Source organism: Ambystoma mexicanum, chromosome 10, assembly GCF_040938575.1.
Source record: "Ambystoma mexicanum isolate Mex_15411 chromosome 10, UKY_AmexF1_1, whole genome shotgun sequence".
Taxonomy (NCBI): Eukaryota; Metazoa; Chordata; class Amphibia; order Caudata; family Ambystomatidae; genus Ambystoma; species Ambystoma mexicanum.
In genome coordinates, this window is record NC_090932.1 from 1,380,515,840 (window position 1) to 1,380,542,982 (window position 27,143).

The following is a 27,143-nucleotide window of genomic DNA, read 5'->3' on the forward strand; positions in this document are numbered from 1 at the left end:
TTGTCCGCCTCCCTCCTCCACAGTGGTGGCTGCGGCCACGTTGCAATCCAGACCTGCAGCATCCTCTTCCGCGATGGCTACTCAGGTCTTGGGAAAGGAGGACAAGCTCCTGGACTCCCTAGGGAGGAAAATCTTTGCCAATTCAGCCTTGCAGCTCAGGCAGGCCAATGCCGAATTGATTTTGGCGGGAGCTAACATGCGGATGTGGAAAGGTCTGTCAGAGTTTGAGGAGCACATTCCAGTCGAGAAGTTGGAAGATTTCAGAAGTGGCCTTTCCGATGCCAGGGTCTTGCCCAGGATCTCCTGGAGGCTGCGGCTCATCATGTAAACACCTCGGCTCGGGGCATGATGCTCAGGGTTGATACCTCGAGGCAAGTGTGGTTGCATGCCACTAAGTTTTCGAAGGAAGTGCAAGACAAAGTATAGGACCTTCCATTCGATGGTAAGGAGCTTTTTCATTCTTCTACTGATGTAGAGCTCACCAAAACCAAAGATAGCACTCAGGCAGCTAAATCATTGTCTGTTCTGGTTAAAGCTCCTTTCAGACCTCAGAGACCGTTATCGCAGAGTCGACCTTCTTCTGGTTTCAGGGGCTTCCTCGACCGCAAATCGTGCAGAGTGGATACTCCTGCGGGGAATAACCGCCGTAGACAACAGCGTACGCGGTATTTCTCCCGCTCCTCAGCCTCCTCATCAGGTTCAGGTGGCACCGCCACAGATAAACCTGCCAAATTAGGTTTTTCCGTGCTTGCACGAGACCCCCCCCCCCGGTGGGAGGACGCATTGCGTCTCATTGGGAGGCGTGGCAGACCATCACAGAAGACAGAAGGGTCTCGTCAGTCGCTCGGGCGGGCTTCCGCTTACCTTTACCCCCCTACCCCACCCCTCAACCCTCCTTTTCAGCTGTCGGGCTCACCCTCCCTCAAGGCCGAGGTTCAGAAACTTCTGCTCCTCAGAGCTGTGGAACCCGTTCCCCTTGGGGAGCGAGGGGAGGGCTTCTACTCCCGGCTGTTTACGGTGCCCAAACCCAACCGGGCTGGCCTACGCACCATCCTAGACCTTTCCCAGTTCTATCTTTCCTTACCCCAAGAGAAATTCAAGATGATCACGCCCGGCCAGATTCGCTCCTCGTTGCAGGAGGGCGATTGGCTCAGCGTGATGGACCTTCAGGATGCGTACATGCATATCCTGATTTGGGCTCCACACAGGAGGTACCTCTGTTTCTCTTTGGGAGAGGAGCACTTCCAGTTTCGGGTGCTTCCTTTTGGCCTCAGCTCGGCGCCGCGTGTCTTCACGAAGATGTCAGTGATTGCGGCCTATCTTCGTCTTCAAGGTATCCATGTGTACCTTATTTGGACAATTGGCTTTTACGCAGCCCTTGTCCGCTGGCGGCAGCGGGCAACCTCCAGTCTCTCCTTCAGCTCCTTTTCCATCTTGGGCTGTCGGTGAACTGGCTGAAATCCTCCATGACTGTCTCTCAGGACCTGATTTTTCTGGGTTTTCGTTGGAACACGATCGACTGCAGAGTATACCTGACCGGGGACAGAATGGCGGAACTGTTGGCCACGTTTCAGATGTTTGCTAAATCGGAGAGTATGTCGGCCTGGTGGTTCCAGAGGCTTCTGGGCCTCATGGCCTCGTGTGTGCTGGCTCTTCCTCTTGCTCGTCTCAAAATGAGACAGACCCAGATGTCCCTTCGGAATTCATGGCGTCAGGCAGTGGACCCAGACTCCATGCGGATAATGATTCCGGATTCCATGAGAGTGGACCTGGACTGGTGGTCTTCTCGCAGCAATCTGTCTGGGGACGCGGGGTTTCAGGACCCAGTCCCTATGGTGACGATCACGACGGACTCCTCCCTCCTCGGGTGGGGTGCGACGTTAGATCTCCTTCAGGTCTCGGACCTCTGGTCGCCTCAGGACAAGCTCCTGCACATAAATCATTTGGAGCTTCTGGCTATTTTCTTGGCGCTCAAGGCGTTCAGACCGGTCATTGTCAACAAAGTGGTCCGCATAAGAACGGACAATGTGGTGTCAATGTCTCCCCCTCCTCGTGGACCTGTCCATCCAGATTTGGGAGTGGGCCGTGCTTCATGGTGTCTGGCTGCTTGCCGTGAATGTCACAGCAGATGCCCCCAGCCGGCGGACAGTGGTCAGCTACGAGTGGGAGTTGAAGGCGGAGGTCCTCTCAGGGATTTTCTCACGCTGGGGCACACCGCAGGTGGACCTCTTCGCGACGGTGGCGAACAAGAAGCTTCCTCTGTATGCCCCCAGAGGGGGGTTGGGAGCCTCCTCTCTGGGGGATGCCCTAGAGATTCCATGGCACAACATGAGAGCTTACGCCTTCCCGCCTCTGCCTCTAGTTCACCGGGCAATTTGGAAGTTGAAGAACTCGGTGAACTGTTCTCTTCTACTGATAGCCCCGTGGTGGCCGGCCAGGTTTTGGTTCTAAGAACTCCAACACCTGTCGGTTTATCCGCCGATCAGGTAATCGGTAACTCCCGATCTTCTCCACCAGGGGAAGCAGCAGCTGTGGCACCCCTCCCCACAATCGCTCAGCTTTGGCGGCATGGTGCCTGAGTTCAGGTCTTTAGAGCATCTGAATTTGTCTGCGGATAACATGCGTATTATCCAGGCAGCCAGAAAACCCTCGACCAGATCTCAGTACAAGAGTAAATGGCTCAGGTTCTGTCATTGGTGTCTAGAGAAGAAATTGGATCCAAGGGGGGCCACGGTTGACACGGTGTTGTCCTTCGTGTCCTCCCTAGCAGAGTCAGGGGTTCATGTTCTGTCATGCAGGACTTACCTTTCAGCGGTCTCCGCTTATCTTTCTACGGATCAGTGTTCGTATTCTCTGACTAACCCAGTGGTAAAGAGGCATTTCGCTGGTTTAACACGCCTTTACCCTCCGGTTCGTAATCCGCACCCGCCATGGGACCTGAATGTTGTCCTGACGGCGCTGTGCCATAAACCCTCTGAGCCGATGGCTACTGTGGACCTCAAGTACTTGTCTTGGAAAGTGTCCTTTTTGGTCGCCGTCACATCGGCAAGGAGAGTGGGTGAGCTCCAGGCATTGTTGGTGGAGCATCCTTTCTTGGTCTTTCACAAGGACAAGGTAGTCCTTCGAACTAATCTGGCTTTTCTGCCGAAGGTAGTGACCGAATTCCATTTGGATCAATCGATCTCCCTACCGGTCTTTTTTCTGAACCCCGCCTCTGAGGCAGAGAGGGTTCTACACTGTCTTGATGTCCGAAGAGCTCTTAAGTTCTACCTGGATAGGACTTCCGAGCTTAGAAGTTCTTCTCAACTTTTTGTGACTTTCGGCAACCCTCAAGGCAAGCAGGCGTCTAAGGCAACTATCTCTAGGTGGATTGCCGCCTGCATCATGGAGTCTTTCACTGTCCAAAAGCTGAAACCTCCTAAAGGTATTCATGCACACCTGGTGCGGGGCAAGGCAGCTGCGGTTGCTTTTCAGAAGTATGTTCCCTGGGAGTCCATCGCTAGGGCAGTTGCTTGGGCCTCTCCATCTGCTTTCTGTAAGCATTACTGCCTCGATATGAGTTCTAGAGCTGATGCTCAGTTTGGTCAGGCTGTGCTGAAGAACCTTTTTCAGTAAGGGGTATTTCCATCCACCCGTAGTTCCTGTAAGGTTTGCTTGGGAATCTCCCACAAGTATGGAGGAAAGGGGATGGGACGTAGGAGTATTACCAGGTTACTCACCGTAGTGACCACCTTACTCCTAGTCCATAGTCCCCTTTCCTCCATACGCCCGCCCGCCGTCCCCTCTAATAAGGTTCCTCTGTATTGGTAATGGGTCTCTGACCTGGCAAAGAAAAGGAGGGGCGATGCGCGGGGCGGAGCCAAGGTGGGTGGGGTTACGGCCGCGTGCCGGGCCCCGCGCAGGAAAGAGAGGAAGGACAAATTTTTGGAAAAATTTGGATGCTTTTTACAAAGTGCTCCGGTCCCGTCCCACAGCACGGAGAGATGTCCCCACAAGTATGGAGGGAAGGGGACTATGGACTAGTAGTAAGGCGGTCACTACGGTGAGTAACCTGGTAATTATGCTCTTGGGCACACTTTCTAAATTCAACTTTGGCACAGTGAGGTTATTAGGCACACTTTTCAAATTCAACTAAACCACAGTTACGCTATTAGGCACACTTTCTAAATTCAACTAAACCACAGTTACGCTATTAGGCACACTTTCTAAATTCAACTTTGGTACAGTAAGGTTATTAGGCACACTTTCTGAGTTTGTGAGGTTTGTGCAGACTATCTAGATGTGATATTCAGCTCAGTTGAACAAATCAGGCGTGCTCAATGATGTTGGGAGTACAGTCTAGATGCAAGAATTTACAACAGTAGTGCTTGTAGGTTTGAGTGGTAGGGTTGTCTGGCGTGAAGTAATTGCTTCAGTCCCCACCCTTGTCACACTTACTGTTTGGTGGTTGCTGGCTTCCTGCTTCTCCTGCGGATACCTGCAGGTACGATCTGGAGCCGTCTTTTGTAGGAGCCGCCCTTTGCCTCCGGGTCCTTAGCCGAAGGAGGCTGCCGGGAGAGGGCTTCCCTGGGAGGGCCAGTTAGACAAGTAGGGATAGCCAATAGGAGGTGGGATGGGCGGGTCGGGAGGCGGCAGGGCGGTGGAATCAGGAAGAGGGTGCAGGGAAGGAAAGGGAAACAAGGAGCCTGCAAGGAGCACTCGGGGCCAACACAAAAGCAGTACTAAAGCGATAACCAAGCGATTATTGCCCGCAGACACTCACCGAGCTCCTGGAATGGGAACACTGGCCAATCAGGCTCCAGAGGCGGGGTGGGAGACGGGAGGGAGGGAGAGGAAGAGGAAGAGGGAGAGGAAGGGTACCTGGAACTACGAGGAGCGTGGCCTGAGTCGGGGCCAAACTATGGGCAAAAGTGGTCAGCAAGGCCAAAAAGGGTCGCTGGCCTACTCCTCACCTGTCCGCTCTGGATGGGAAAGACTGTGCAGGAGAAAACCGCTGGTGGAATACACCGGGAAAGCCATGGAACGCTGGCCAATCGGGCTCTGGAGGTGGGGCGGGAGGCACGGCGGGAGGCACGGCGGGAGGCACGGCGGGAGGCACGGCGGGAGGCACGGCGGGAGGCACGGAGGGACGGACGGACGGACGGACGGACGGACGGGGAGAGGAAGGGTGCCTGGGACTACGAGGAGCGCGGCCTGAGTCGGGGACAAACTATGGGCAAAAGTGGTCAGCAAGGCCAAGAAGGGTCGCTGGCCTACTCCACTCACCTGCCCCGCTCTGGATGGGAAAGAGGGAAGGCATGGTATCAGACAGACACAAGTGACCACAGTTCAAGGGTGTTTATTGAACTTGCCCAAGCGTGTGATAAACGCCTATCTAAACCTAAATCTACAGATGGTAGCAAGCTACGACCATCAAATAATAATAATGCAGTCCTAGTGGATTCTTGTCAAAATAAAAGGGCCTATGCTAAAAATGACATTGCCAATCCTTACCGCTAATTTACAAATAAGGTGGGGTAATGTTCATGAAAAAGAAAGTAAGTGTTCACAAAATATGTCAGGATGATCTAGCCGATTACCTTGCTTCCCCATGTTTTCAGCACGGGGCAAGGTGGGTCACTAGAGTAAAGCACACAATTTGGCTTCTGCGGCACGAGAATACAGTTCAATTTTCCCAGTTCAGGACCTTCTGTGTCCAAGTCTCTTTACTTCTTGCAAGTTTCTTGACGCAGAAAGCCTGCGGTATCAAAAACACACCAACGTTCTTTTCCTTTTTCCAGTATTCAATTGATATGATATATTTTATTTATAGCGCGCCTATACAAGCGTTTCAAGGCGCAACGAGGCAGGGTAGGGGAACAAGGGGGAACAAGACAACAATCTCACTAGACCCAGTGACATTGAGATCGTTCAAGTGCAAAGGGGGGGGGGAGGGAGGAGCAAGTGCAAGACATTGGATCAAACATTGAAAACAGGAAGTGCAGCCAGCATATTGCAGTGTAGGGTTAAGTGCAGAAAAACAAGAGATAGATAAGTGCAAGTAGGGGTGGGTTGCAGATACAGCCCCAAGTGCAGGGTTGCCAGGAGGCAGTGCAGGTGTGCAACTGGGAGGATAGGGACATGGGCCAGTCATTCAGAGGGTAGCCAGGTAACCAGTGCAGTGTCAGACAGGAGATCAGCAAGGTAGCGGAAGAGAGAAGGCAGAAGTAAAGAGGATAGTCTTGAGCTGCTTCCGGAACTGGACATGGTTCTGCTTCACAGAGGCAGGATCGCTGTTCCAGAGGGAGGCGCTAGCCAAAGAGAGATCTGCCCCCAACTTGTTGCTTGGACTAGCAACTGATCCTCAAGGAGTTGGAGGAGCGAAGTATTCGAGTACGAAGATACGTCAGAAAGCTGGAGATATTTTGGTCCCAGGCCCCAGAAAGCCTTGTGGACAATGCAAAAGGACTTGAACTTGACCCTTGCAGCGACTGGGAGCCAATGGAGAGATCTTTTCTTCGGCTCCCAAAGTTCAAATATAAAGTTCAACCACTTCCTTTGGCTTCCAATTCTATTTGCGTTGCTCATCCCAAACGCCTCATGCACTGTTCTCTTTATACAATGTTTCTGCTTGCAACCTTGGTTCAAAACACAAACTGGTTTGTTATCGGTCTCTCCGACTCACTGGCTGTGCTGTCTTTTCTGACGCTGCTTTGTTGTAGGAGCCAAGGACAGTACCACAGCGGCAATCGCTCCTCCCCGCCTGGGTTATCGACATGGGAGAGCCCCGGGTACCTCCGACTCACTGTGTAGGTCCAATCGGCCTTAGTTCATGGTCTACGGTTTCTTACTTTCCAAGGCTCACGAAAGTAACAGTCTTTTGAGGTGAAGGGTACTTCCTCCTTGCGACCCTTTCTGGTCTTGCCGTCTTTCTTCTTAAGCTGCCTTCTTGGAACTGCTGTTTTGTCATGTGTTTTGCCTTGCTCAGAGTATGATTTTGTGCTCTGCTTTTTATCCGTGTGGGGAAGTGTGATGGAAGTCAGGTATGTGTAATAATCCGTAATTGCCTGACCTTGCCTAACTATAGTGTTGGGACATGTCAGGTATACGGCTCTGGTGTGTCTGTTGTCTCTCACTGTGAACTGTGAGTGAGAAAGTGTTTGTGTTGGGAAAGAGGGGGCGTTGAATTCCTAGGTATCCTACCTGGTAGAATGGGGAAAAGTTGTTACAGGGCAGGGGATACCGCGTCTCAGCCTCTGGTGTCCCACTTCCACTCCCAAGACCCCCCATCTAGGTGATCCTCCCGCACTGGTCCATCCCCAGGAACAAATGTGATGGCCGTGTCCTGGCCAACTGGATGACAGATCCCCGGGCACTACTGGGTGAGACACCACAGTGCCTAACAAGCCTGATAATATACTCTTTCAAGAAATGTGGCTTCGAGAAACCCCTTTACTTGATGGTTATATTGTACATCGCCAGGAAGCACACAACAGCCCTAATGGACTCCCCTATGGAGGCCTCCTGGTTGCTGTAAAAAATTATCTTGGACTAGAATCTTGGTCCTCCATTTTATGGGATCTTTGCATTTGCATTCAAAGGCCTGCAAAAGTGTCATTACTGTTTACCCAAAGAGATTCTTGTGTTAAGTTTATATTTAAACCCAGTGGCATGTAATACTGAGTTTTTTGGGAATGCTGGATTCATCATATGGTGAAAAGCAAAGCTGATGGTAAATAAATAGTTGTGAATTTTACATCAAGGATTGGCAGGCAAGGAATGCACTGTGTGCTGCCTCAAAGACATCACCTGGTGTTCCAATATCCAAAGGGCACTAATGGACAAAATGTCCCTACTGCAAAGAAAAAGTGTGCCGAAAATAAATAAGCTTTTACTAACCTGCACTCCTACCCTATTACCACCACCTCTTCATCCCGATAACTTATTTGAATTCACACCAGTCTCTATCTTCGATGTCACCAAAATTATGAATGGCCTGAAGCCATCAGAGCACATTCCGACTAATTGCTCACATATGCGTCCTTCACCCACCAGACTGCACATATCTAACTGATATCGACAGCACCACACCTAAGGCTAGGATGCAGCTACCATCTGGAAATTACATCAGCTGCACACATATCTGGTGCACCCACGCACCCTACAACACTATCTCTCTCTCTCTCTACTGACCAGATTTACGGTTCCCGAGGGAATTCAACCTACCAGCGCTTTGAGGTCATACTAATGATATATAGAGCGCTATATAAATGCCAAGTAACATAACATAACAATGTGATATATGCCCAGCATCTTTCATTAAAGACTGCGCGGCAGAGTTCGGCCCATTCGTGGCATCACTCATTAACGACTCCTTCTCCGCTGGCCGTATACCTGCCAATCTTAAAGACACATATGGGTCTTGCCACTACTAAAGAAGCCCAACTTGACCAGTCACCCCTTCCAACTATCGCCCCTTCACGACAGTCCCCTTGCAACTGAAAATACTGGACAGAGCAGCTTACCTGCAAATACAACAATATCTTGAATCCAACAACCTCCTTGGCCTGCGCCAATCCGGCTTCAACCCAGGCCACGGCATGGAATCGGCACTCCTGGATTTAAAAATCCAAATGGACGAGATCATTGACAAAGGGAACTTGGCCCTCCTCCTACAAAACCTCTCTGCTGCCTTTGACTTGGTGGACCATAAAATACTATGCCACCACCTCCCCTCATCAGCTCACTTCTCCAAGGCCGTAGCCTGGATCGAGTCCTTCCTATCAAACCGGACAATTAGGGTTTTCTCAAACTTAGCAGCTGCCCCCCCCCCCAGCCCCAATCACTTGCAGAGTCCCCCCAAGGCTCTTGTGTCTCCCTGACACTCTATAATATATTTACAAAGCCCCTTTTCGACTTCTTGGACAGGATGGGTGTCTCCTGCACCAACTATGCGGACAAGACCTAAATCCTCCTTCCCATCTCCAGCAATTACATAACCGACACAGATGTAATGAACAAAATATACTAAATCATCCAAGCTGAGTTTCTCCTTGTGGGACCTCAAACACGCCTAAACAAACTCAACAACGACTACAAATCCTTGGTTATAGACGGGAACCCCATCACTGTCTCCAAAGAAGCAAAAACCCTGGGGGTCTATCTGGACTCGCTGCTCTCTCTAACTAGACATGTAAACGCCATTGCGTCTGCAGCAGCACACATGTCCAAACTTGTCAACGCCTGCAGACTCTTCCTGACTTCGGAGAACTACATCATGATTGCCAGAGCGTTTATTCTATCCAGGATAGACTATTGCAACGCCCTCTTTGCAGGCTCAACCGCTCGAAACATCAGTACACTTCAGATCATACAAAACAATGCACTTAGAGCAGCACTGAGCATTCTGAAAAAAGAGCATATCTCTGCTGCCCGACGGAATGCCCACTGGCTGCTGGTTCCCAAGCGCATTGTGTTCAAAACTCTATCACTAACACACAAAGGTCTATCGAACACTGGTCCCAAATACTTATCTAGCAAAATCATCCAAACCCAATCTAACAGACCTACTCCATCTGCTTACGCACACCTACTCTCCATTGCCAGATTCAATAGGTCAGATCCATCCATTTGGTCCTTCTGCAAAAGCCGTAAAACACAGCTTTTCATGTAAGCCACTTAATCTCAGAACACCACTACACCACACTAGGTACGTTAATCCCTGATGCATGACATTGATAGCATTTCTGATCCGTAGCATGTTTCTCTGTAACCTAACCAGCATCCAGCCACAGTTGTAAGTAATTGAATTGTTTGTCTTGTAACTTGTCTTTATTGTAAACAGCGCCCAGATACCCCTGGGTATGGCATGTCCAACAAATGTCAAAAAAATAAATTCCTTGCCTGCCAACCTTGAATGTAAAACTCTCGGGAACAGCTTCTTTGCCCTCACCTTTGGTTTTTACCATCTGCTGAAGGAACATCTTTGTGGCTACAGATGTTTGCATTGTGCATCATGTTTTAAATTCAATCGCCCCTTTTAAACTTAGGGAGCCAAAACCACATGCACATCTCAATTTGTGGTTCACACCACAGCTAACAGTGCTCCGCAAAGCAAAATGCCACCCTTCTGATGCCCACAAGGACGGTCTCATCCTAGCCTCCCTTAATTACAAAGAAGCCATCCTCCAGGCTAAAAAGGAGACCTCTAACAATCGCGTTATGCAAGCGGACTCAAACACCAAAGAATTATTCAAGATCCTAAAGGAACTCGAATCACCTGCCACGCCTCCTGATACCTGCATTAAAGATAGCAAATGGTGTGCAAATATACAGACGGCTTTACTGGATAAAATTGCATCCCTCCAATCTAAAATCAAAGACGAACAAAATTGCCTTCAGTTGGATAATCGTCAGACCATCCCACTGAGGGCCTCCCCCCTGGCCACCCCTAATTGCAAACCTTTTGCCTTCTCTCCCCTCTCTGTTGCTGAAGTGGAAGGTATCATTAACAAAATCAAACCATCTAATTGCCAGGGTGACTCATGCCCTGCTCCTATTATCAAGGAAGCAGCCCATGACTTAGCCGTATATTTTTTTTTTTGTGTTTAATTGTGTTACAATTTTTACAAAAGGACATTCCCTTGATTGCGATTTTTGAAGAAGTAAAACTTCCACGTTTTCTTTTTCCTTTCTTTCTTTAAAAAACTAAAAATGCTCAGGTTTTATTCGTTCCATGTGGAATTTCCTTCCAAATCCAAGCTTTGAAGGAACTTGGCAGTTGCCACGGTTAATGTTGTTGAATCTCCACTCATTAACTTATTCCACCAGTCGTCTTCACTTGTCAAATGTAAGAGCCCATGTGGGTGCAGGTAGAATTTTCTTAATTTATCCGTACCCGGGCAGTGAAGAAGTAGGTGTCATACTGTTTCATGCTCCAAACTGTTACAATACCGACAGTTGAGGTCTTTGGATTGTTTTCTCTGGAATAGAACTTCTTTCATCTTCAAGACGTTCAAACATGCTCTTAAGAAAGTTATACGTAACCGTTTGTCTGGGAACTTTTTTAGATAGTTTCTTACCTCATCTATCCTCTGTGTGTTGGTTATATGATGAGCCTGAGGTGTATGCTCTTCAGCTTTTTCTAGCGTATCAATCCAATCTTGAATTTTTTATTTTTCCTTGATTTTTCCGGGAATACGTTCTATGTCCCATTCACAACATCCGATTTTTTTCTGTTAGTTCCAGTAATTTATTATACCAGGTTCTCATCGTTTGGGTTTTTTTGCTCTTTATTTCATCGTAGATGATGTCCAAGACTTTCGGCCGGGGACTTCTTAGATTTTTTCCCAAGAATAAGAGACTGTTTCTCTCAACTACTGATTTTACGGATTGGAGACTCCGTTCTCGTCGGATGAGTGCTATGGGAGTAGAGTTTGGAAGTCGTAGCACTTTGCGCCAAAAGATCCCTTCCAATTTAGGCCATAATGTTGATGGAAGATATGGCATTGCCTCTGCCCCATAAGTTATAGCCGGTACTGCTTTTGCTTTGAAAAAGTTGATTAGTGGAAGGATTGTGAATTTACCGTATTTTCTTTCCAGGGTCAAGGCCTGTGCTGCCAATGTCTTAGTCTTGATGAGTAGGTGTTCTTGCATCGTTATTTCTATTCGACTTCGACAGATTTTTACTCCCAAGTAGGTAAAACATTTTACTATATCCAATTTCTCTGAATTAGCAAACCATTGAAATCTTTTGGATGGTTTTGACGATTTTTCCAGGATCAAGATTTTGGTCTTTGTTGTGTTCAATTCCAAAAATTTTTTCCTTAGATATATTGAAAGACTGTCTAGTTGTCGTTGTAGACCGATAGCTGTTTGGTCTAGCAGTAAGATGTCATCTGCGTAAAGCAGTCGTGTTACTTTAGAGTCACCGATTTTGGGTGGAAATGATCGGGTGTCGTTTTCTGCTTCCACTATGTCTGCCATATATGCCTTGTACAATACTGGAGCCAGGGGGCAGCCCTGCTTAACCCCTCTGGCTGTTGTTATTGTTTTTGACAAGAGGCCGGCTTCATTGAGGCGTACTCTGATTGAGGTTTCACTGTATAACGCTTTGATTGGGTCTAGAATTGAAGATGGACATTTCTGTTCTTCTAGTTTTTCCCATAGTTTTTCCCTGTTTACGCGGTCAAATGCTTGGACCAGATGGGGGCATGGCCAGCGGGCGTAAGATGAGGACGTGATCCCTCGCCGCTCCCGGCCGCCAGCCCAATCCTCCACTCATCCTGCTGTTAAAATACAACTGCGAAGTCCCAAAACTATTGCAGAGACGTCCGAAACTTTTCTGCTTCGATCCAGAACATTGCGGACCAGAATCGGTGCGAGATGTGTGAGATACAACCCTCGGCGATCAAAGACAACGGATCGTGGTGGGTGACCAAGATGGCCCCCTGAGGACACGAGAGGCGGTGATCGCGAGGCCTGGAGCTGCACCAGGCCCAAGGGAGAACGAGCGACGCGCAATCACCTACCCATCGGCTCCGCAAGGGGAAATCAACTGCTCCGAGCCGGCTTTTGCCCGCACCCCCAGCTGCGGGGCTACACCGACTATTCGGAGCGGCGACGGGCACTCCCGTGCGCGCGACTGCACGGGGAAACCCACCCGCCGCACCTGGGCAGCAACAGATCCAGGCGGCCACCGGCGGACGCGCTGAAAACACCGCCCGGTGACCATCTCGTCGGAAGGAGCCTGAGGAGAATTGCACTGTCACCCCAACGGGCGCGTGGGAAAATCACCGGAGAGCCCCCCCCATCCCCGTTCCCCGGAGGGGGCCAACGCGAGGCGGAGTCCGGCCCGAACTGCCGACTGCCCCTGTATTGCGGATGTGGGCGCTCCGCTCCTCGTAGAGCACCCGCGCGCCCTCCCTGGCTGCCCTGCTGCGGAAAAGCCTATGCCGGTAAGGAGAGGGGAAGGAGGGAGAAGTGATCCTTGTCCCCTGGCCTGTAACATACGGGCGGCCCCGAAACACACTGCCACTCGGACCAACACGGCTCGAGGCGGGCCCTGATGTTCCCCACATAAGGCGTAGGAATCCCACCGACACAGGCCACGCGGAGAAAACAACACGGCAGTGAAGCTGCAAAACAACACGGGCGCCCCGTGCTGCGGGGAGCGCCCCAAGAGCTCCAACGCCAACTTCTGCCCATCTCGCCGGCGACCCTGGTGGCGCGGGGAGTATTGAGGACGTGGGATAGAACCAGGTCATCCTGTGTGACATTGCCCGGACATACATGAATAAATACCATGCTCTGAACGTCATAAATGCACTACTAGGCCACAAACCCAGCTCCCAGACCCGGAAAGTTACCAATCTAGCGCGTATTGCCAGCATGTAACGGCGAGTAAACCCAGACTATCTTGACTATATACCAGAGGGCGCTGAACAAACCACGCTGTTGCTGCAGGGCCCTGCGTGACTGCTATCTCTGTGCCTCCTCTGCTTAGACAGCGCCGTTCTTCTCCACCCGATAAACGCAGCTTCGAAAAATCAAGCACCATTGTCCTCCCTGCGCGCACTCATAGAGCTCCCATACAACATTGTGAGAGGTACTGGATGAGACTCCCGCGGAATCGCAGTGCGTAAAATTGTCCCTGACGCGCACCCAGGCGTGGGCTCATGAATTGCAAACATCCCTACTGCACAGAGTTGGAAGAGCGGACCTATCATACTGGAATCTCCCTCCCCTTCAGCAATACTTTCCCTGCCCTCCAGCAGGCCTCCCCTTCCAGGTAGTTCTTGGACCTGCATAACCATTTCACCGAAATACCTCAATGGGGAAAGATAAGCCCAGAAACACCTCCACACAAAGCAGGATTGAACAATACGCAACCACGCCAATGTCTCGTTCCCCAGAAAGACCACTACAACAAGACTCGGATTGCATGGAAGAGAATATCTCCCTCCGAGACATCATGGGTGCCATTGCCAGTTCTAGAACTTCCATGGAGAAAAAGATGGACAGTATAGCTGCAGATGTATCCTTGTTAAGGCATGACCTCCAGAAGCTAACTTCACGCACCGGGGAGGCGGAGATGCGAATCTCCGAAACTGAGGACAACCTCCGTGGAGTTAACCGCCAGATGTCTGGCATGTTGGCATGAATAAAGCTCCTGGAAGCAAGAGCAGATGATAGTGAAGGCAGGTCAAGGCGCAACAATGTCCGTATTCTCGGCCTTCCAGAAAAGGCAGAAGGAGATTGTATGGAGCTTTTCCTGGAGGGGTGGCTCGCGGACATATATGACGCACAGTCCTTCTCCAAGTTCTTTTCCATTGAGCGGACCCATCACATCACTACTGGCAAGATCACACCAGGAGTACCGCCTCATACAATCATAGCAAGGTTCCTGAATTATAGAGATACAGTCCTGCAGCTGGCGAGGTCTAAAGGAACTATTACGTACAATGGATCAAGAATTGCTTTTTTCCCCGACTTCTCCAGAGAAGTTCAGAAAGCGCATCAATCATTTGACCCCCTCAAAAAACGCCTCCAATCAATGGGAGTTAAATATGGGCTCGTATTCCCCGCCTAACTTGAGATATTTCACAAAAATACAACAGTACACTTCACTGATCCAAGGGAGGCGTGGAGCTGGGCTGAAAGGCATGTAGAAGGCGACTGGAGTGCCGACGGAAGACGGAGAGGAGAACGGAATAGACCTCATCCTGAGCGACCACCTGATCATGAACTGCAACAACAGCAGATTGGAATCCCACAACATGTGGAGGCTTAGAAATCATCGCCAAGATCTTGGACATCCATACCACTACTAATATACCGCAAAATACTGTATTGCACCCCGCAAAAGTGTCAACAACGACGACAACCCCGGCTGGCGGCCACCCAAACGGCGGCCGCCCCCGCCCCCGCCCCCCCCCCGGGCATAAAGCAAACTCTGACCGCCCCATAGCGGAGCTCCGTTGCCCTGCCTTGTGTTTCTCTTAGTGTCACAACACATGGCACATCTGTGCTCTGGACTCGGATTGTCACAGGGCAGATCGATGTAGTTTACAGTTAATTTGTTTAAAAGTTAAACACTGGGTCGACAGATGCTTCAGTTGTGGGTGGAGTATGGGGAGGGGGGGGGAGTTGGATTTATTATATGTTTTCAATGTTCAGCATACAGAGGCAAGATGGGTACGCTATGCAGACTAAGCTTGATGGATATAACGTGTATGCGACCAAAGAGATCCACCTGTGAAAGCAAATCCCAGACCAACAATGGCAGCTGAGACCACTCCAACCCAAAGAAAACTCAAACTCCTGGTATGGAATGTGAACGGATTAGGCAACAGCATCAAGAGACGGCTGGTCCTGCAGCATCTAAACAGACATTCCCCAGATATAGTCATGTTGACCGAAACACACCTAGCCGGAAACATATGCAAATTCTTCCAAAGATCAAACTACTGCACCACGGTGCATGCTGGCTTCTCTATGGGCGCGAGTGGAGTCCTCATACTAGTTCACAAGAGGCTTCCTTTGGCAATCACGAACACACTGCAGGACACAGGAGGCCGATATGTGTACATTCAAGCAACGCTATGGAATCGAACACTGGCACTCATGGCAGTATACTCCCCGCCAGCTCTTCTTAATGACCTGTTAAACGAAATTACCCCCATTGTGGCAACGGGACTTGCAGACACAATGGTGATAGGGGGTGACTTCAATGAGGTCATGGATTATACCCTGGACCGTACACACCTGAGGCCCAGGAACCCTGCCACCATGACTAGATTGGCTTCATTTGCGTCAGCATTGGGCCTATGTGATGCGTGGAGAGCCCTTCATGCTCAGACACGACAGTATTCCTTCCACTCGGGGGCCCACGCCTCGATGTCTAGGATAGATTACTTCTTCCTCCCACATCAAACTATTCACAAACTAAGCAGTGCATCCTTCCTCCCCCGAGGAATCTCCGACCATTCACCACTCTTGCTTGAATTGGAAACGGCAAGACCACGACCGCCCCCCTCATGGCGGCTGAACTCCTACTACCTGGGATTCCCAGAATTTCAGGAGATGATGGAGACAACTACCTCCGATTACTTCGAACTTAATGCAGATTCGGTGGATAATCCCAGTACATTGTGGGAGGCGTATAAACCAGTTCTTCGCGGAGAAATTATATCATGGACGGAGAAATTATATCATGGACGTCCCATAAAAAGAAGAAACACTGTGAAAAAATCATCGAGGCTGAGAGTGAGGTCATGTCCAAAGAGCTGGACCACATCACCAGTGACACCCCGGAGAGGAATAGGGCCCTATTGTTGGCACGGAAAAAGCTGCACAATCTGTCTTTGGACTGTGCTAGGAAAGCACACGCTGCAATGAAGGCACGTGTATATGAAACAGGAGACGAGGCAGGCAAAATGCTTGCGTGGCTCGAAAAGCGAGATGAAGGACAACAGAAGGTGAACTACATTAGAACTTTAAGCGCAAATCTAGTCCACACCGATGCAGAGATTGCAGAACGCTTTGCTGAGTTCTATGAGGACCTATACAAACCCCCCATCAATGCCATAGATACTACTATACTAACCAATATTACTCTCCCAACACTCACCACAGATCAAACCACCGCTCTAGACAGCAAAATCACTACTACTGAAAAATCAACTGCCATTGTACAACTCCAAGCAGGCAAGACCCCAGGCCCGAACGGGTTTCCAGTTGACATCTGGATAAAGCTAAACCATCTAGATATACCCGCTCACCTGCTCAACGTGTTTGAACACTCCCTAAAACATGGCGAGCTTCCAACAGATCTCCGCAAGGCCACCATCATAGTGATTCCCAAAAAGGGTAAACCCCCAGAAGAATGCACCTCCTATCGACCCATATCCCTCATTAACAGTGAAGCCAAAATACTAGCTAAAATACTAGCCAATAGATTACAACTAGTCATTACATCTTTGATCCATCCGGACCAATGTGGCTTCATGCTCCAGAGGTCGACCAGAATGAACATTCGTAGATTACATCTGGCACTGGAGAGAGCACCGGCCCTACAACAATCCCTGGCTCTGTTGGCCATAGACTTTGAAAAAGCATTTGATTCTGTTCATTGGGAGGCACTGTGGGCCATAATGTGCAAGATGCAATTCGGGGAACCGTTCATACGATGGGTACAACTCCTATATAATAATCCACTGGTTGAGGTTAGAGTAAATGGGTGGCCGTCGCGCACTATCCGATTAGGCAAGGGAACCAGACAAGGTTGCCCACTTTCGGCAATGGTATTTGCATTAATAATAGAATCATTAGCAGCCCTCCTGCGAGACACCAACATGTGGACTGGCTTCAGATGGGGCCCGAATTGGGAAGATAGAGTATCCCTCTATGCAGACGATCTCCTAGTATACTTGGGCGACCCAGCGTCCTCCTGCTCTGTGGTCACACAAATCCTAATAGATTATGGAACCTTTAGCGGACTAAGTAAATTGGTCTAAATCCGTGTTGTTCCCAGTTAAAGGGGTAGACTGCATACCGGCATCCGGTTCCCCATATAAGGTTGAAACCAATCAGTTCCGATACTTGGGCATTTTAATAACCAATGGGCTAGATAGCTTCATAAAACAAAACCTACATCCAATTATTAGAAGATATGAGCAAGACGTAGTCCACTGGCAGGCGCTACCACTAACACTGTTAGGCAGAGCGGCACTCTTCAAGATGTTGACCTTACCCCGCTTCTTATACATCCTCCAGAACGCCCCCCCTACATGTTCCCACTGCGGAATTCCACAGAATAGATACCACAACACGTACACTCCTATGGGGTGGGAAACGCCCGAGAATTGCCCTCTCAACTCTCCAACGCTCGGTTTGGGAAGGGGGAATTGGACTCCCGAATATCCAGATCTATTATTGGGCGACTCAGATGGCAACAGTCAATGACATATTACACGGAGACCCGACCATCCCTCACATAAGAGCAGAGCTAGCAGCGAGACACGGTATGTACCCACTTGAAAGCCTCTACTGTAAGCAAACCCGCCCGCCCGAATGTACGATAGCAGTACATACAGCCGTGGTATGGAAGGAATACTATCCTCGAATAGCCCTTTTCAATTGGGGCAGAACATCCGATCCTAATTGCCTACGCTGCAAACAAGAAGGACCCTTCTACCATATCCTCTGGCAATGCGCACGTATACGACGCTTCTGGCATAAATGCAGCGCGAGACTCTCTAGGGCCATATGCCGCCCGGTTCCAATGGATCCCAAACTCCTTCTATTGGGCATCGCAGATACAGTAGAACTGTCACGATTTGAAAAATTACTTGTTTCAACAACCACAGGAATTGCTAAAAGGAATATTGCGCAACTGTGGGGTTCAGAAAACACCCCGAAATATGATCATTGGATATCGGACGTGGATGTAACCATCCTAATGGAACGCCGAGTCTAGCAAGCTAGAGGTTGCCCGGGCAAAGCGGATAAGATCTGGGGAAATGGGAACAGACTATATAACTGTTAGAATAGCGTCAAATTGTATTGTCGTGAAAGTGTACAAGGCCTGCATCCGCTAATACCATCCTTTGAGAGGTCTTGAACAGTACCACTATGCACATACTGCCAGCTGTCTTACCGACAAACATATTTACACTACTGGTATCTCTACGGTTGTTTATATTTAAATATACTTATCCGTGCTACCCTGCCACCTGTATGCGAAGTCTTAAAGTTAAGGTTTTGGATGTTGTTGGTTTATTGCACAAAATGTAATAAAAAATATGTTATAAAAAAAAAATGCTTGGACCAGATCAATTGTTGCTATATAAATTGTCTGATGACCCTCGGAAACTTTAGACTTTAAGATACTGAGCAATATGATGCTAATCGTAGTACCTATGCCCTTTTGAAAACTCGATTGTAGTGGGTGGGCTGTCTTAGCCTCTTTCTGCCAGTCTCGAAAATCGTCCAATACAAAAGAGCCAAAAAGTTTTCCCAGCATGTCCAATAGTGCTATCGGCCTGTCATTTTTTTGGGTCATCTCTCAGGCCCTTCTTGTAAATCGGGACCATTTTTGCTGTTTTTCAAAAAAATCATCCCTAAACCCGAGCATACCAACCAATTACAGACCTATCAATACCGTCCCTTTCATGATCAAAATATTAGATTGTGCAGCTTACCTGAAGATTCAGGAATATCTTGAAGCTAATAACCTGCTTGGTTTTAGACAATCTGGCTTCCGTCCCAGGCATGGGACCGAAACGGCCTTGATAGATCTTAAAACACAAATCGAGGTCTTGAAAGACAATGGTAAATTAGCCTTGTTATTACTTTTAGACGTATCCGCTGCCTTTGATTTGGTCAACCACCAAATCCTGTGCCAGCACCTCATATCTGCTGGCCACTTTTCTGACTCAGCCACTGCTTGGATCAGTTCCTTCCTAAGCAATAGATCCATGAGGGTCATTACCCCCCCTCCCCTCCAGCCTCTGCGGACCCTGCTCCAATTTACTGTGGTGTCCCTCAAGGCTCTTGTGTATCACCCACACTTTACAATGTGTTTACCAAGCCACTCTTTGATGTTCTTGGCTATCTGGGTGTCTCATACACTAATTATTCGGATGACAACCAGATACCCATCACAGGTGATCACATTGTCGACACTAAAGCCCTGAATGACGTCTATCTGGTCATTCAGGCCTGGATGGCCCAACATGAACTTTGCCTCAATGATGACAAGACGGAGCTCCTTATCTTAGGTTCCACTCAACGCCTCAATAAACTAGACCACTCCTTTAAGTCCTTCATCATTGACGGCAATGTCATTAAGGTCTCCATACAAGGATATAAAAACACCAGGCATTTATCTAGATTCTACACTCTCCTTGACGAGACAAACTAACGCAGTTCGGTCAGCGTCGGCTTACACCTGTAAACTTGTTACGGCTTGTAGACAACTTCTGACCACTCCCAATAGTATCACCTTGGCTAGAACTCTCATCATGTCTAAGATAGACTATTGTACTGCCCTCTAGCTGGGGACTAGCCAGTCCAACCTTAACAAATTGCAAATCACTCAGAACAATGCCATCAGAGCGGTATTAAATTTCCCTAGAAACCAACACATCTCTGACCTCAGAACCAATCTACATTGGCTTCCTGTCAAGCATAGAATTTCACTGAAAATTCTTGCCCTGACACACAAGTGCCTGGACAACAAGACCCCATCTACCTATCCAACTGCCTTACTCTCCACACTACTACCCGGCCTCTGAGAGCAGCCCAAACACACAGCCTATCCCTGCCCAGATTCAAACTGAAAAAAGCTGGGGGTGTGAGCTTCCCTGTTTTGGCCTCTAAGCTTTGGAACTCTCTCCCCACTGCTATTAGATCTGAGCCTTCTTTCCACTCCTTCAAGCACAAAATCAAATCATGGCTCTTCGCTCAAACATAATCTCTGTTACGGCCTGTGATCCCTAGCTTTGAACCATGTCTCACCCTACTGTCGTATTGTACACTTTGGCTTGTAATTAATTAACTTATGATGTCTTAACTGGCTCAAGTCTGTATGTTTGTGTAAACAGGCTGTGCCAAGTTTACTCACTACTGTATTTATCTGCAACTGTGTTCATCAAGTTTAAGCGCCCTGATGCCTGTGGGCCTGGCGCGCGCTACAAATAAATAAAATACAAATGTTTTCAGTCCAACAGAATACCTCAAAACATTTTAATTTCCTTTTAACTAGACTAAAGCGACAATAAATAGTCTTCCAAAATTCAATTTTTCTCGAATGTTGCCTATTTGCTGTACCTTCTACAGTTTAGTAACCAAACCTGTGTTTTGAGTTTCAGATGGTGCAAACACTGTACAATAATGGTGCAAATTCCATTTGGGAACATTCTTTGTTGGATCCTACCTCTTTACTGAGTGGAAAACGTAAAGCTAACCCACAGGATAGACTCCAGTAAGTAACATGTTTAGCAGGGTTTATTACATCTGTTGTTTGAGTTCTGAGAGATAACACCCTTCTTATTGTACTCTTGATCAGGGAAGCAGGCTGTGTAATCCTATATTATGATTTTCTTTCTTTTTTTTACATTGGGATTGTTATCCTTAGTTCTAGACCCCGAATTTCGAGTGGATTGTGTCCTCCAATGTATTCCTCATCTTTGATGTATTCCATCAGCTTCAGCTGCTTCCGAAAAGAATTTCGGCAGAGGGTACTGTGCGTCGTTGTCGTCGAGTCGATGGTCCCTTGAAGGCCTCCGTCGAGGGTGATGTCATCGGGTGTATAAGTAGAAACCGCAGCGCCTGTTGGCCTCAGTTCCGTTTTTCCGCAGTGTACGTTGCTTCAGAGATTCGGCGCGCCTCGAGTTCTGTGAACAAAGAATAAATAACGAAATATGTCTTTATCATCGACCCCGAAATCGGATTTCAAGAAATGCAAATCGTGCGGCTCAAAAATGTCGATTACTGATCCGCACCGAGAGTGCTTATGGTGCCTTGGAGAAGGCCACGACATGGAGGCCTGTACGAAGTGTCAAGCAATGACGGGGAAAGCCTTGCGAGAGAGGAGGGGAAAACTGCAGGTAGGTTGTAAATCCGACCGAAAAGCTTCTAGCATCGAGTCGAAGTCCCGTGAGGAGAAATCTCCTCGACGCAAAAGGCATCGGTCTAGGTCCCGAAGCGATTCCCATAGCTCGTCGTCTTCGACAAAAAAAAATCGATGAAAAGACACCACAGATCCCCCTCCACTTCGTCTTCGGACGAATCCCCAAAAAGGATGAAATGTCCCACAAAACATTCATCATCCGAGGAATGGGAAGCATTTAGAGTAAAAATGATGGCGGTGTTCGAAAAAGCGAAGCCTCGGTCCGCGCCTTCCTCGGAAGCCGGACGGGAGTGTTATCGCTCCGACACTCGCGCGCCCTCGAGCCCGGGTGATCGAAGGAGGAAGGATGGAGAACCTTCTAGGATGTCGAGCGAAAAAGATCACTCGAGTCGAGTTGACAGCTCGAGGTCACTGACGCCGTCCGAGACCGAATATACCTCTGCCTAGGAAGGAGTTTTTCAAATCTTTGACCTCAATTTTTGAGGAACAAGAAAGATCTGATGAGGAAAATGTACCTTTTGGGCTTGAATTTGGTACTCCAAATGATCCTGAATGCCTGATTTCAGAGGAAAGCAGGATGAAGGATTTGGTTGAATGATTACACAATGCAAGTGGTATTGATACGTCCCCAGAAAATGAATTTGGTAGACCGGAGCCAGGTGAACATGCCAACCCATCATACTGTCAGTTAATGACTAAGGTAGTAGATTATTTGGGCTGGGCCAGGCCTACAGCCCAATTTGTCCAAGATGATCTTACAGACATACTGGACCATGGTCCTACTGAAGACCCAATTCTGCCTTTCCATGTGGCCTTACAAAATAGGGTGGCCAAAAATTGGGAGACACTGGATTCTATTCCTCCAGTGAATAAATCCCTTACTTCAAAATACCGCCCTGCCAGTAGCCCCCGCTATCTTTGGTCATACCGGAAGCCACAGCTTCTAACAAACTTGCATACCCGGCTATCCCTCCAGACAGGGACGATAAGCGTGTGGATGGCTGGGCACGGAAGGTATTTTCACCTGGGAGCATGGCATTAAAATCGGCCAACTCACTTGTGCCTTGGCAAAGTTTTCGTACACTCTTTGAGAGTGCATTGCAATGGCGTCGGAGCACATACCAGAAGGGGAAGAAAGGGAAGGATTCCTAGCCATTGTTAGAGATGGAAAGGAAGCTATGCAGGAATCCCTTCAATCTGGTTTGGACACTGCTGATAGTGTGAGCAGGTCCATGGCTACTAGCACAGTAATGCGTAGATTTGCATGGTTCGGAAGTCGGGTTTTGCACCAGACGTACAGAACCGTCTTCTGAACATGTCCTTTGACGGGTCTCACCTTTTTGGCAGCAAGGCTGACGAGAGCCTTGTGAGGTTGCCGACCTCAAAGGCAGCTGCCAAATCGTTGGGAGCTGCTATCAGGCAACCTCAGCCCTTTCTTGCAACAAATCAGTCTTGGAGGGGACGATTATATCGTTACTACTCCGCATATGGAAGAACGAGAGGAACGGCCAGTCAAAGGGGCCAAAGAAAGGCCACTCGCGGTGGACTAGCAAAACGTGCAAAGCCAGCTCCAGCCTCTTTGCCATCAGCGTCTGCAGCAACCGCCACAAAACCACTTTGAGGACTTGCATCACAAAACACCTGTAGGAGGCAGGCTGTCACAGCATGTGCAAGAATGGCGAGCCATTACTTCAGATGTTTGGCCTCTAAAAATAATAGCCCGAGGTTACTGTCTTCCTTTTCTAACGCAACTTCAAAGCAATCCACCAGGGAGACACCCTTTGAAGTTTTCAGACCCGCTCCTACAGCAGGAAGTTCTAACCCTGCTGGAGAAAGGTGCTATAGAACCGGTACCTGCAGCGGAGAGAAACATGGGATGGTACTCCCCATATTTTTGGATCCCCAAAAAAGGATGGAGGACTGAAACCCATCCTGGACTTAAGAAACTTGAACAAGTTCCTCAGGAAGGACAAGTTCAAGATGGTCACTCTTTCTCAGATCCTTCAGACCCTTCAGATTCAGGACTGGTTGGTGTCATTGGACCTCCAGAATGCTTATTTTCATGTGCCGATTCATCTCAAGCACAGAAAATACCTGAGGTTCGTGGTTGGCGACTCACATTATCAGTTTCGAGTCCTTCCATTCGGATTGACCTCTGCCCCGAGGGTCTTCACCAAGTTAATGGTAGTAGTGGCAGCACACCTCAGGAGAGGGGGGATTCATGTCTACCCCTATCTGGACGATTGGTTGATCAGAGCACGATCTCCCGAACAGGCACTGGGTCACCTGAAAGTCACCTGCCACTTCCTCCACAGTCTGGGCTTCTCCCTCAATTTCAAGAAGTCACAAATGACACCTCAACGGCTCCAATATATAGGAGCTGTGTTAGACACATCCCTGGGAAAGAGCTTGCCTCCCAGGTCGAGGGCTCAAGACATTCTTGAGATGGTTTCCAAATTCCAAAACGCCCAAAATCTTCAGGCCTACGACTTCTTAAGGTTGCTTGGCCTCATGGCATCCTGCATTTTTCTGGTGCCAGAGGCACGCCTGAGAATGAGATCCCTTCAGTGGGCTCTAAAGACTCAATGGTCCCAGTTCTCAGGTCGAATGACGGATCTTCTCCAGATTCCGAACAAGGTTCGTCAGGATCTTCTATGGTGGACTTCAGAGAATATTCTGAAAGGAGAACCCTTTTGGCAACCATGGCCAGAGATTACAGTAGTGACGGACGCCTCACTCAAGGGGTGGGGAGCTCATGCCAACGATCTGACAATCGGCGGTCGTTGGTCTCCATCGGAGTCCAAACTACATATCAACCTTCTGGAGCTGAGAGCAATCAGTCTAGCGCTGAAGGCTTTCCTGCCATCTGTCAAAGGGAAGAATGTCCTGATAATGAAGGACAACACAGTGCATTATCTCTAAAAAAGAGGTGTAGGGTCACTACCTCTGTGCAGAGAGGGAATGCAGCTCTGGTATTGGGCAATTCAAGAAGGAATCTCTTTAACGGCAGTTCACCTAGCCGGGGAAGAGAATATGACGGCAGATGCTCTGAGCAGGCAGAGCACAGTGTCCCACGAATGGGAACTGGCTCAGGAAGTCATTCTAGAGATCTTCGCCCTTTGGGGAACCCCTCAGGTAGACTTATTTGTGACCGGTATTAACCAAAAGTGCAAAAGGTATTGCTCAAGGGAATTTCCCCCGAGAGGAGCACTGGGGGACGCGATCGTGGTGGAGTGGAATTTCCCACTATTGTATGTGTTCCCTCCGATTCCCATCATTCCTCAGTTCATCGGGAGACAGACGGTTCGGGAGCTCCATGATCCTAATTGCGGTGGATTGGGCCAGGAGAACGTGGTACCCGGACGTTCTAGACATGTCCATCTGTCCTCCAGTACGTCTTCCTCAGAGAGAGAACCTTCATTCTCAAATGGAGGGTCAGGTTCTCCACCCAGAGGTCAAAACGCTCAACCTTCATGCTTGGTATCTGAAAGGCTGAGATACAGGGATTGGAACCTTCCAGATGATGTTATGGAGGTGTTGCTTTCGGCAAGAAGGCCAGCAACAAAGTCTCTATACCGTTGCCTTTGGAAAAAGTTTTGCAACTGGTGCAGAGAAAAGAATGTCGATCCTTTTCTATGTTCTATTCCGGAAGTACTTTCTTTTCTTCTGACCCTAGCACATAGAGGTCTAAATGTTGGAACCATTAAAGGTTATTTTGCGGCGCTTTCCATCTTCAAGCGCTTGTTGGAAGAATGCTCCTATTTCAAAATTCCTTTGATTGTACAATTCTTAAAAGGACTCACTAATATGTTTCCTCCTCCCCCATTTCAAGTACCGATTTGGGACCTCAATTTGGTCCTAAAATTCTTAATGTGTGCTCCTTTTTGAGCCTTTGCACACGTGTCCATTAAGATTACTAACATTGGAAACTGCTTTCTTAGTTGCTTTAACATCTGCAAGAAGAGTGAGCGAATTGCAGGCGCTGTCTTCTGGGCCACCGTATACTGTGTTCCATAATGACAGAGTTGTGTTGAAGGTTAAACCCTCATTTTTACAAAAAGTGGTATCTGAGTTTCACTTAAATCAAAAAATTGTATTACATGCATTCCATCCTCCACCCCATCCTAGTAAGGAGGAGGAAAGATTACACAGGTTGGAACCAAAAAGAGCTTTAAGCTTTTATATCTCTAGGCTTCGATTGGACAACCAACTGTTTATTGGCTACACAGTAAAAAGATTAGGTCAATCAGTAACAAAACAGACAATATCACGCTGAATTGTGCTTTGCATTTTGGAATGCTACAGACTTGTGGGAAAAGACCCACCAGAATGTTTAAGGGCTCATTCCACCAGGGGCATTGCTTCGTCTACAGCCCTGCAAAGAGGTGTTCCTATAAGGTCCATTTGTGAAGCAGCGACTTGGTCATCGCTGCATACTTTTCCAAAATTCTACAACCTAGATGCTTCCCAATCTAAGGAGCTAAATTTTGGTAGAGCAGTCCTATACACAGTCATCTGAAAATGTAAAAAAAACAACAAAAAAAACAAATCTAATCCCTCCTCCATAAGAATTATCCTTACTGCTTTTGGGAGTCTATCAAAGATGAGGAATACATTGGAGGACACAATCCACTCGAAGAAGTTACTTACCGACTGGTAACGTTCTTTCGATTGGATGTTCCTCCAACGTATTCCTCATCGCCCTCCCAACCTACCCCTCTGTCGATTTTTCCCAGGCTGTTGCCACTCCAACTCTAGCAAGGCAAAATACCTGTCTACCGGCACAGTCTGCACAGTGGAAAATCGATAATGAAAGAGGGAAAAACAGAACTGAGGCCAACAGGCACAGCACGTGCTACTTATGCACCTGATGACGTCACCCTCAACGGAAGTCTTCGAGGGACCATCGACTCGACAATATCGACACTGCGCCATCTGCCGACATTTTTTTCTGAAGCAGCTGAAGCTGATGGAATGCATCAAAGATGAGGAATACGTTGGAGGAGCGTCTAATCGAAAGAACGTTACCAGTTGGTAAGTAACGTGTTCTTCCATGGCGTTGAGATTTTTTCTGGGGGACCAGTACTTTTGGATGCTGATGGCCAAACTCGGATGAACATTGTGTCGTGCTGAGTGAGATGACATCTTGTAAATAACGGTGCCTAATATAAAAAAAAAGGTTTAGACGTTAAGTCTTGTGTACTTTACTGGCCATTCTTCTGACATGTCATTCAACCTTTATTTACTTCACTATTGAGTTTGCACAGTTAAAAGAACATGTTCACATTTTTGTTACGTCTGAGTTTGCGTTGGACTTCTCCCAGCTTACACCATTGTCATTTCCCTTTCACATCTTTGCTTTGTTTGTGCATGAATAGCTGTACTAAAGGAAGCTGTAGTCATTATGTAGTAGTTCTTTATTCTTTAGTACTAATTTCCAAAGGAATAAAAGAAAACTCACACATTCGCACTCTCTCCCTCTTGTGCTCTCGCTTTCTCTCCCTCTTGTGCTCTCGCTTTCTCTCCCTCT

The 27,143-nt window shown here is 48.3% G+C and overlaps 1 protein-coding gene across 13 annotated transcripts in view; it reads left to right on the plus strand.

The window, feature by feature from the left end:
• GIT2 (GIT ArfGAP 2) overlaps window positions 1-27,143 on the plus strand; it is a 2,415,297-nt gene that overhangs the window by 258,098 nt on the left and 2,130,056 nt on the right. For 8 of the 13 annotated variants that reach the window (XM_069619396.1, XM_069619398.1, XM_069619401.1 and 5 more), the window contains one exon: window positions 20,853-20,965. In XM_069619396.1, coding sequence (XP_069475497.1) covers window positions 20,853-20,965 — 113 coding nt within the window. Of the gene's footprint in view, window positions 1-20,846; window positions 20,966-27,143 lie in introns of all 13 variants that reach the window. The other 5 variants (XM_069619395.1, XM_069619391.1, XM_069619393.1 and 2 more) reach the window with 1 other exon arrangement.